This window comes from Cloeon dipterum, chromosome 3 (assembly GCF_949628265.1).
Source record: "Cloeon dipterum chromosome 3, ieCloDipt1.1, whole genome shotgun sequence".
Classification (NCBI taxonomy): domain Eukaryota; kingdom Metazoa; phylum Arthropoda; class Insecta; order Ephemeroptera; family Baetidae; genus Cloeon; species Cloeon dipterum.
Genome location: NC_088788.1, coordinates 14,738,262 through 14,749,274, shown reverse-complemented (window position 1 = coordinate 14,749,274; position 11,013 = coordinate 14,738,262). Strand labels below are relative to the sequence as shown.

The window sequence follows — 11,013 nt, the reverse complement described above, 5'->3', positions numbered from 1 at the left end:
ATTACAACTTACAAAACTTTTGTGTTGTGGAACAAGAGTCCTCCCTCCGAGTGGCGGGACAGCGGCGCTTTGCGCGTTACGCGATCTCGGTGTGAAATTTTTTATGCGGTCTTCCGCTGCGTTTTTTGCATGAAAAAACGAGCATTGCGCTCTCTCTCTCTCTCTCTCTCTCTCTCTCACACACACACACACACACACACACACACACACACACACACTCGCATAGCTTAATTAATATTATTCCCTCTCGTGTCACATTTTTCCTGCATTCAGCATTCCGACCTGCTCTCTCGCCCCAAAAACTTTCCCCCTTTGCCTTTCATTATTTTAATGTTTCAGCACGCATAATAATACACCTCTCCACCTCGGCATCTCTCATTTTGAGTATCAAAAACGCGCTGGCGAGAGGGGAATGGACTGATGAAGCGCGCGAGATAAAAATACTAATCGTGTGTTTACGTGAATTAAAGCGACTAAAGCACTTTTGTTGATTGCGAGGCAAAGTTACCTATTATTTAGAGTAGAGAAAAATATGCACAAAATCGTGAAAGCTAATTATAATAATATAATTACATTTTAAGAATGAAAAAGGGCTTTAAAATTTCTTATTCGCATCGCATTTCCCTTACAATCAAAATTATATAATTAGGAAAAAATCGAAAAAATATTATAAATGCAATTCATTCATCACAGAAAATTAATGCTATTATAGTCGCGCGTCCTATAACAATAAATTCTCTGAATTTCATTTAGGCGCTCTCTATTGCTAAACATAATTATTTTAATTTTTCAAATAAGTGATTTATGATTTCAAGATTTAACATGTTTAAAAAGACTGTACTTCTAATGAATGAATGAAAACTTAGTAAACTTATTTAAACACTATAGTAAATAATAAAACATAAGGATGAGGATGCACACTATATATAATGAGAAGCCATAATTAAAACATTCAATTTATTTAATAGAGAGGATAATGGATAATTCAAAAATTTTCTCTGGATTTGAACAAAAATTAATAATGATTTCGTTGAAAGCGAAATTAAGTTCTCGACTCAACGCTTCTCATAAATAATAATACTTCTTAAAAATACGTAGTACAAAAAATACCGTATTGTCTATCGTTTGGCAGAAGTATCATGCCATGCGCCATCTATCCGGCAATGTGCAACTACTTTGACAGTTCGGCAAGGTCGCCACTCGCCGGTCAGGTGTTTCAAGTCATGTGATTCTGGAGGATCCAAACATAAACAAATGGGTTTGACTCTAGGTCTGGGCATAAAAAAGAAACCGTAGAGCAGGAGCACACTGTACGCAACAGTATTAATATAAATGCGAAGGTGTCTTCTTCTTTTACGACACGTATTAGATAAGGAATTTTTCGACACATCACCTGACAGTGTGTTGTTATTGTGAATCTGCGTTTTATGACTGATTTTACTGCAAGATAAATTTAGAAGATTGCAAAATGCAGAGCAAGGAAACCCAAATGTTTGGTGCGTATTAAACGGCAGCATAAATGAATTCGAATAGCAAGTCTGGATTTTCAGGGGTTTTGCGATCCTTGGCAGAAAAGATCAACGACAAGGATGAGCTGGTCAGGGCCAACGTCGCTCTCTGCCTTCGAAACATTGCTAAAAACAAACCTGACGAGGTTCTGCAAACGCTCTGCACGTTCAGAAAAAGCCAACCGAAGGTGAATGATAGTTATGTTTACACCAGATTGATTGTACTAATTTAATTAAAATTGTCCAGATGCCAACAAATGAAGTAGCACAGCTGTTGTCTCTGGCCGAATCAATATGCCGGGCCCTGAACGTAGACCAGGTGGATCCTGACACGACCGTCATTGCCCTGGTGGACTTGGCTGTGCAAGAAATGACACATTCCAATGAGCTCATTCCTGACTGGCAGCTGCCTGCCTCTCAATTGCTAGTTGCCATCGGCAGAAACTTTTGCAATCGAGTAAGACAAAGAGTTATATAAAAAAATGTTTTGTATTTTTATCTGTTGTGTTCTAAATGTGGGGAGGTGTGAAGCATAGTTGCTCTGCTGATCCGCAATGAATCACTTTGAATCTAAGACAAACTAATTAAATCCCTCTCTCCGTGATACAACTTTTTGTTAAAGGTGATGGAGGGTTTGACAGCAAAGGTGCAGCCTGGAGTTGCTCCCAACTACTTTGTCACCCACACTCTTGGATCTCTAGCAGCCGCCAACCCGCTGGCGATGGTGCCATACATGAAAACTTGCCTTACAACCCAACTGCCCCAAATGGGTGGCCTCCGAAGTGACCAACTCAAACAGGCTTTCGCCTACAGTAATGATTTGTTGTAGATGATTGTCTTTTAGTTGAATTTTAATTGCGCAGGCCTAGCAAGATTTGCCGACGCCATCACAGATTATTTGGCCAACATCGAGAGGGTGGACGATCAGAGCATTACCAAGGAAACCTTCAGCACTGAAATGGACCTGGCGTTCACGACAATCGCCAACGTCTGGCTCCCAGAGTCAAGAGACCCTCAGGTTGAATGATGGTATTATTTTTGAATTAAATTTAACGTTTTAACATATTTCCAGTTGCGGGAGCAAGTGCTGCATGCGATCAGTTCCACGTTATCGCTTCTGCCTCCTGGTCGAGTGGAGACTTCATCCCCTGGTCTGCTTACAACCATTTTAAGCCTGAGAAAAAAGAGACACCCTTTACCAGTGGAGGCGACAAGGTGTCTAGAGGCAATCATCTCGCATCCTGAAGTAAAAGCTTGGCCGCCTCTGGATCAAATCGTGGCAGCCCTGACTGAACTGGTGATGGAGGCACCAGACCTGGAGCAGCCCTTGACCATCAAGAGCCATTACGAAGCCCTCAGATGCTTCCACACAATTGGTAATTAATTAAAAAAAATGTGGGATTTGCCTCATATTGTGTTTTGCAGATAAACATTTTCCAGACAAACTTTCCACTTTCTTAACGCAACATATGAAGAGTGGCAGTGACAAGGACAAAGCCATTTCTTTGGTCATCCTGTCTCACTTGGCTAGCGCAGGACATGTCTCACATTTAAACACACTTATAACCGTCGTCAGCTCTCTTCTGGATGATCCTAGTCTGAAAGTAAGATCGCTTTTTATTTATTTAACTTTCTCCATTGCAATTATTAGGTGTGACAAAGAAACAGTGCAAAAACATCAAATCACGGAAAATACAATTTTGAGTGTTTAACTTCCAAATACTACATTTTTAATAATATTTTTACTTTCTAAAAGTATGTGCTTGCCAGAAATATTTTTATTATTATTTCAGGGAAAGTTTCATTTAAAGCCATAATTTAGCCAAAAATTATTTTGTAATAATGATGTTAAAAGGTAATTTGAATTTGTTAATTTTGAGCATAGGAAAATTACCAAAATCTTGTCACAAAATGAACTGATTTGATTTTTCACTTAGATAAATTTTGAATTCAATTTTACAATATCTTGTCACATATTCAGCCGATAAAATTTTTTTGTTATCAACAGTAAAAAACGGTTCTCTTTGTGATGCGATTTCAGTCATTTGCTCAAAATTAGCAAATTAAAATTATCCTTTAAAAATATTACAGTTAGAATGATGTTTTTTTCGAATTTTGGTTATTATTGATTTACAGTTTTTTATCAATTATATGTTCAGAAAAGGATACACAAAAACAGTTGGTTTTAATTTGTTGATGAACTTAAGTGATAAATTAGATAGCAGTTGTATTAAGGCCATAGCAGTTGTGTTGGCCTTAATTCCAGCTCAGGTCGAAAAAATTTTCTTTGCTTTAAAAATGAGCAAATTTTCCATATTTTTTTTCACGAGACACAAAATCATTGAGCTAAAATCATGCATGAATAAATGTAAAAATTTTTTATTATAATGCCAAATTGTTTTAAGAAAAAAAAACACGTATTATTTCTAGGTAAAGCGAGCTGTCATAAAAGTCATTGTAGTATTGGCCCACAAAGAGGTGATATCAGGCAACGAGGGAGCCAAAGCCCTGAGATTCATTGTCAACAACTGTCAGCAAACGGGCTCCACGGATGAGTGCTTGGAGTTCCGCCAAACCTGTCGAGACTCACTTGTGCTGATCTGCACGACAGCTCCACAGGTGGCTCCAGTCCTGATGCCGCTGCTGCTCAAGTGCTTTTTGCAGCCTGATTACCTGCCTCTCGCTGGCTTCCTGGCCAGGTGTCTGGCTCTGCTCCACGCCAAAGAGCCTCTGGAAAAATCAAAGTGGCCCGAGGTGCTCGCAAAATGCGTTGTGCTGATCGGCGCTCCTTTTCCTGAAGTTGGAGTTCACACACTTAACTTCATGAAAGCGCTTTCGTCAGGCACAGATGGTGAGCTATCTGCCCTGCTCGACTGCGGTTCTTCAAAGCTCATTGAGGAGTTACAAGGTAGAGAAAGTATTACATTATAGTCTTTTTACTACATGCAACTACTTTAAATAGATTCTCAATGGAGCGAGAGTAAGTGGGAGGAGTCGCTTTTGAAGTTCATGAAGTCTTTGGTCAAGGCGGTATCAGACCTAGTGTGGCTGTCTGAGTTTGCTGAAGCTCTGACCAAACTTGGTCAACAACACAGCAATCTGTTTCCGGAGAATCGAAATTCTCAGCTCTCTTGTCTTGTCAGCATTTCAGTTTACAAAAAAGATGCCATGGTAGCAAACACCTTGATTCATGAAGCTCTCACTGCTGCCAAACTTCCAGACTGTCAGAAAGTAGGTGGTTCATTTTTTATTTCTTGCACCTTTTTAAATATTTTTGCAATATTTGTTAAGATTTGCGCGTCAGCTCTGGGCAGGTGTGCTGGAATGGAGGGCGAGGGCCACCTGCAACTCACCTTATCCCAGCTGAAGTTGGCAACAAAAGAGTTGCCGATCCAGAATAATAGTATGACCTCTAAGTACATGCCTTCCTTCTTCTCCAGTATCACGGGTGGAGATAAAGCAAAGTAATATCCCTTTGAGCATTTATAATCTGGTGTTTTATTAAAAGACGGTTTTGAAACAGGCGAAATGACCAGAACCTAAGATTTGATAGGCTTAGAGCGACTTTGCTCTTAAGCTATGGTGAAATCGCAACCAGAATCCCTGGAGCAGTGGCACTGCTAGAAAGCACTAACATTTTGGAGTGGATGTTGGAACAAATTTCACAATCAAAGGTTGGTTTTGCAGTCAATTTTAATATTTTTGTTTTAATTCCTCTTATCCAGGACCAATTTGTCGTGGAAAGTGGCCTGGTGGCGTTGAACAAAATTTCTGTGAGCTGTTCAGGTCTAGCGTGCAAGGATGAAGCTTTAGACGTTGTTATGGCTCAACTTAAAGTGGGTGGAGTCATGTCCATACAGTGCATAGCGTCGCTTGTGTAAGACGAACAACTTGAAATTTTTTGATCATTATTTAGGTGCATATTTTAATCTTATAGGGGCCTTCCTCCACCTGTGAATCCCGACACACGTTTGGCATACCTTAAGGAAATCTTTACCTATGTGATTGAGGAGAACTCTGAAGATGCTATCCTGTGTACAGCTCTCTTAGATGTACCTAAAAAAATTTTGCTCAGCGCCGGTGTCAATCCTGCCTCTCTAGATGAAATAATCACCCTGCTGGAGCCATACCTTAAAAACCCAATTCCCTCTAAAAGAACCATCGCGACTAAAGTCCTGGAATCAGTATTACACTCATACGCAAATAATCTGTCCCCTGGACACGAGGTAGTACTCTCAAGTGTAAATCAAGCGCATTAATTAATACTCAAGCAAATTAAATTTACAGTGTCCAAGCAAACTGTGCTTCTCAACTTCCCTTTTGGCGCTGTGCATTCCCAGGTGCACGGACATCAGTGGTGCGTGCAGACGAAGTGGAGTTGAGTGCATTCGCTTGGCTATGGAAATCAACACCTTCTACGTTGGAGAAAGCCAACGGGATGTTTGCAAGAAGCTTAAGACTGAAATCAGTGATGAATTTATGGCGAAAATTGCCAAAGAGAGTGACCCAGACACGCTGTACTATTGCTCAACATTGATTTCTGAGGTAGATTTTTTTATAAACTGGAATTCTGGAATTTTCATTGCTGCGCTTTAAGGTGATTTTGAGGCACTTGGGAAGTGGCCAGGTGGTTTCTTTGATAGATGCAGTCATGCAGTCTCTCACTGATCCTGAGGCTGGAGGCTCTGCTGGAGCTTCTGTGGTGCTGACAGCGCTATTGAAAGAAAAAGGTCACGAGCTATACCACCAGGTTCCAAATATCATCAGTAAGAGCTAATTGATATGATTTTTGGAACAGCCTAAACAAACATCTTTGTTTAGATGCTTACTTAAGGATTTCACCTCAGCTAGGCTTTGAAAGTGTGAAAACTGGTGCAGTTGTCAGTATTGGAAGTCTAACTCAGCATCACCCGAAAGCTGTGATTAACGCCCTCCTAAACCAACCACTGCCTTTCTCCGAGTAAGCCAGATTTTTCTCTAGTTATGGAGATGTACCATTTTCTTAAATAGAGCATCGCTGAGTTTGTGGCGCTGGATATCAAAAGAAGAAGCTTTAGCAAACGAAGTGTGTTCCAACTTGCTTTGCCTTCTCGCGTCAAATCCACTTCTGGAAGAACCAAGAGACGAGCGCGCCCCCAGGGTTGCGCGAGCGATTCCATTGGCCGTAAGCTTATTTTCCTTGAAAAACAAATGTAATTTAGAAACCTAACTATTAAGGCTGTTAATGGACTCTGCGTGATGCTGAAATCTGAGAGCAATATCATCCACGATCTGTCAAGATCGGCGTTTCCTGAGCTCTTGAGCGCCCTTCTAATTTCGTTGGCGGCATTTATTGGTGCATGCACGCCTGTGAACATGGCGCTGAAGGGGAGCAAACCCAGGAGCAGCTTGTCTTTTGTGCCCAACAGAGAAGCATACGGACTGGTACCAGGAAGGTAAGGATTGTGATATTTTCATTCCATAATATTTCCAGGAATTATTGCGAAATGATTCAATTTGTAAAATTTGTTCACTTTCACAGAGTTGCACTTGAGGCTTGCCTAGCTCTGCTAAATGCAAGTGGTTGTGCTCATTTAGAAGATGTTATTAGCTCCTGTCGAGTCGACGTTGGCGAAAATTTATCTTCGTTTATGGTTGCCACTCAGAGTCTCATTCGGTATGTGGCTTGCAATTATTTCAATAGATATATTGCAACTATAGTATAATTTATATCAATCTGCAGTGGAGTCATTGAGGTAAAAGGGAACATTGTGCCTCAACTGGTATCAGTTATTAATCAAAACGCCACCAGTCCTGAAGAATCGACAAGGATAACAGTGCTCGCAGTTTTGGCAGAAGTATATAATATTTATATTATTTGTTGATTCAAATATGATTTCCTGAATTTTATAGCTGGTCCAATGGCCAGGGTGCAATGCGGTTTTGCTAGAAGGCCTCGTTCAGCAGCTGACTGCTTCGCTTGATGACGAAAACCCGTCTGTTCGCCAGTTATGCTTGCAGGGCTTGTCACACATTGCCAACGTCGCTCCTCATTTGGTATTTGCTCGAATTTTCTTTTGGAAAAGTGAAAATAACAATACATTTTAATTTCAGAGGGAGAGATACGTATTCTCTGTGTTTGTGGCGCTTCTACAGGGTCTGGAGGAAACGCCTGGCGAGGGCAAGGCAGCTGGCATGGCCACTGAGGCCCTCTCAGGCCTTGCGGCGGTGTTGCCCCACGTAACTAAGCAGCAGGTGGGCGAAATGCAATCGTCCCTGGTGCTCCGGGTCACTCCTTTCCTCACCAAAGAGACAAAGTCTGTCAGGGTTGCCGCTTTCAAAGTATTTGTGCAGTTGATCATTTGCGCTGAGGGGTGTGGCGGTGACGCTTTCTTGGAGCAAATGCCTAGCGTGCTGATCAATTTGCTTATTGGACTCAGCGACACAGATGCGAGGATTGTGCAGGTTTCCTTTTGAATCGCAGTCCTTTGTTTTAAGATTGAAAATTTGATTTTTTTTCCTGCAGGATTGCCACCTTGGAATAGTTGGACTGCAGAAAGTGCTTACAGACGAGAAATTCGTGACAGCCGTGAATAAATTGAAAACTGGAATGCCATACGAAAAGGTTTTCATGTCTCTAGTACCCAGCTTGGCAGAAGCCTATCCGGACATTCTTCAAAATCTGCTGACAAACGCATGCGGCTTCACCAAAAGCGTCCGTCAGCAAACAAGGGCGTGTGCTACGTCACTGATTGGAAGATTGTGCAGTTTCGGGGACAGCACTTCTTTTGAAATGGTCTCCACTAAATTGACGAAACTGCTTGATGACCCTTGTCCGATAGTAAGGGCAACCGCGGCTCAATCATTGTCAAATCTCTACACATTCTAGTCGCAAATGCTGCACTAGTTAAGTTTATGTAATATTAATATTCTCAAAATATATGTATAATCTGTTACACCAAGATTTTTATTTCAATTAATGCTTATTAGAACGTGATATTTTACAAAAATATTAACTATGTATAAAGTGGCACAGGTCACAGGATATTTTGTGCAAGAGTGCTTTGAACACTAATCACATCGACAGCAGGTCTCCAACTGCACTTTCCTCTTCTGCTATTCTCCTCTCTTCTTCTTGTTGCTGCTTCAGCCGCTCCAGTCTTCTTGCCTCGGCCATCATTCTGTTGCGAATTATTCTTTCCCTTTGCTCGTCCGTAAGGCCCTGATTCAAAAATTATAAAAACTGTCTTCATATCAGGGTAGGGTGCAGCACTCCTTACCTGATTGGTTGAGGAAGGTACTGGCTGAGGCGCAGGTGGTAGAGGTGGGGGCGAATCTGCTCTGGTTTGAGCAAGGAGTGCTGTAAAACTGGGCTCGTCATCTCTTTCCTCAACATAATCATCGCCTCTGATGGTTGTGTCGTGGATGTCTTCAGAACTAATCATACCCATGCGGATTTTCTTTAAATGTACCTGTAAGATTATTCATTAGCGTTTAACAAAACCGTTTGGATTTTCTTCTTTTAAATACCATAACATTTTTCTTTGAGCCCAATTTTTCCATTTTGTCCAAACAGTCATCAAATGTGTAGCTGGGGAACAATCTATGCGCCCAGTGTTGCATCTTTCCTAAGACTAGTTCAAGATCTTGAAGCTCATGGCCTCTACCCTTCAGCTTGACATCTTTCATCTCTGCTTCAAGAGCCAGTAGGCCACGCGGTCCCATCAATCGCTGTGGGTCCAGCTTGGGCCGTGGGGCCAGAACCCTTTTCTTCTTGTCTTCATCCTTCTCATCTGTTAAACGGCAAAAAGAGAGGAAGTAATAATTACTATAAAAATTATACAAGCATAAAATAAATTTGTACTGTTTAATAAGACCAACAAGACAGATTACATATACATAATTGTATCTTTGCGAGTTTTGCTTGTAGAACCAAAATTAAATTTATGTTATTGTATTTTTTGTAAGTTTAACGTTATTGTACAGATTAATATGTATATCAATAACTGATACACGACTACGGTCATATTTGAACAATAAAAGCGTATGTATGTTGATAGATCATATTATTTATAATATTGGATACAATTTTAAATTAATTATTATCAAAGTGAACTCACCATTATCTTTTTTCTTCCCACTGGGGGCTTCCACAGCTTCATCATCACTTCCCCCTTGACGGCGGTCGTCATCTTCAGCTTCTTCAAAAGCATCACCCTGACGCTCAATGATCATGTCCAAATCTTCATCATCTTCTTCAACGAAATCATGCTCGGTGTCCATGGTTTCCTTTTGATACTGCTCTATTTTTTTTACAAAAAGCTGGTAATCAAATTCCAAGTTTATACTTGCTGTACTTGCTGAACAACAATCGCGCCAGCTGTCAGCTGAGTGCAGAGCAGATTGGCGAAAATCCCGCCAATTGACGGTTACGGTAGCGATACAAAAATTACCGGTAAAAGCTTAAATTTTATCAATTTTGTAACATCAATCACAACAATAAATATAAAATATTTCTGCAGCTGTAAGTATTATGTATATAACAAATAATTACACTATGATCTCATTATAAATTCAGGTTTTCCAGTTTCCTGCTTACTTCACAATCAAACAAAAAACTCGAAAAACCGGTTTTTGTTGTTAATAAAAAATGAGGAATAAAAATGTCAAAAAATGTAGCAATCAATAACAAAGCAAACAAGACGTGGATGTGAAAGTTCCGCTTGTTTTCATTAGCTAGTGAATTTTCTTTCCTAATTCACTCTTTCCGAAATTATTTGGTTAAATTTGTTCCACTATAAAATCTCTTGCACAAAATCAGTAAACAATGCCACGCCCCCTTCTCTGGATCCTTAAAACTAAAGTGAGTCCGTAGCCCTGTTTGCAAAAAGCTTTTCACGTGGCGAAATCATCAGCCGACTGGTCTGGTGATTGGAGTTGGTTGTTGTTGGTCGAAGAGAAACGCTGGATGAGGTCGTCGTTAGAGTTCATTCGCTCCAGGAACGAAGAGAGCAGTCTGCGATTGAGACGGTCCGTCTGTGTTAATTCACGAACCACTGCTTCCTGCTCTTGCTCTTGCTCGCCATTCTCTTGCCCGTTTTGCTTTTCCGGCTCATTCTCTGGCTTTTCCTCCGGCTTTTCTTCTGGTTTTCCAGGCATCTTCGTTGCTAGTCTGTCTCACACTTTCCTGTTTCTGTTTCTTGCTGTTGACTTGTCTCGTGTTGATAAAAATACGCTGCACGCAATGGGATTGGATGCGTGCAACTGCGCAGTGCACGTGCTCCGGTCAGGGATTGGTCGGAATGTTACACCACTAATTGCGGGAAAATAATGATTGAAAAGAGAACTTTAATAATAATATTGTGTAATTTCCGTGGTTTCAAAATGACTCATATAATTATCACGAAAATGTGTTGAAAAACTCTCGTATGAAATCATCTAGAGTCAAATAACAAGACTAATATGAAAATTTGTAGAGGTATTAACATGAATAATTATCCTATCACACTGACTGAGAAAATTATTG

General features: G+C 40.5%; 2 protein-coding genes across 2 annotated transcripts; one reads left to right on the top strand and one right to left on the bottom strand.

Annotated features, from left to right (window-relative positions):
- Positions 1-1,196: 1,196 nt before the first annotated feature.
- Positions 1,197-8,443, top strand: c11.1. The gene is made up of 23 exons (XM_065485331.1): positions 1,197-1,496; positions 1,551-1,696; positions 1,756-1,965; positions 2,131-2,320; positions 2,372-2,526; positions 2,581-2,884; positions 2,934-3,112; positions 3,939-4,416; positions 4,471-4,739; positions 4,800-4,972; positions 5,032-5,182; positions 5,234-5,385; positions 5,446-5,734; positions 5,796-6,053; positions 6,106-6,274; positions 6,330-6,468; positions 6,519-6,672; positions 6,726-6,943; positions 7,030-7,164; positions 7,231-7,345; positions 7,401-7,544; positions 7,602-7,952; positions 8,014-8,443. The coding sequence occupies exons 1-23, from the start codon at positions 1,469-1,471 to the stop codon at positions 8,374-8,376; spliced, it is 4,770 nt and encodes a 1,589-aa protein (XP_065341403.1). The 5' UTR covers positions 1,197-1,468; the 3' UTR covers positions 8,377-8,443.
- On the bottom strand, positions 8,434-10,383 carry LOC135940461 (TIMELESS-interacting protein). The gene is made up of 4 exons (XM_065485357.1): positions 9,608-10,383; positions 9,018-9,280; positions 8,768-8,959; positions 8,434-8,709 (listed from the first exon to the last, which is right to left on the bottom strand). The coding sequence occupies exons 1-4, from the start codon at positions 9,768-9,770 to the stop codon at positions 8,563-8,565; spliced, it is 765 nt and encodes a 254-aa protein (XP_065341429.1). The 5' UTR covers positions 9,771-10,383; the 3' UTR covers positions 8,434-8,562.
- Positions 10,384-11,013: the final 630 nt, after the last annotated feature.

Coding starts and splice junctions, on each gene's coding strand:
- c11.1 (XM_065485331.1), top strand. CDS start 1,469: ATGCAGAGCAAGGAAACCCAAATGTTTG. Junction 1,697..1,755: donor TCAGAAAAAGCCAACCGAAG/GTGAATGATAGT, acceptor AAAATTGTCCAG/ATGCCAACAAATGAAGTAGC. Junction 5,386..5,445: donor CAGTGCATAGCGTCGCTTGT/GTAAGACGAACA, acceptor TTAATCTTATAG/GGGCCTTCCTCCACCTGTGA.
- LOC135940461 (XM_065485357.1), bottom strand. CDS start 9,770: ATGGACACCGAGCATGATTTCGTTGAAGAAGATGATGAAGATTTGGAC. Junction 8,960..9,017: donor GCTCAAAGAAAAATGTTATG/GTATTTAAAAGA, acceptor ATAATCTTACAG/GTACATTTAAAGAAAATCCG. Junction 8,710..8,767: donor TACCTTCCTCAACCAATCAG/GTAAGGAGTGCT, acceptor TTTTTGAATCAG/GGCCTTACGGACGAGCAAAG.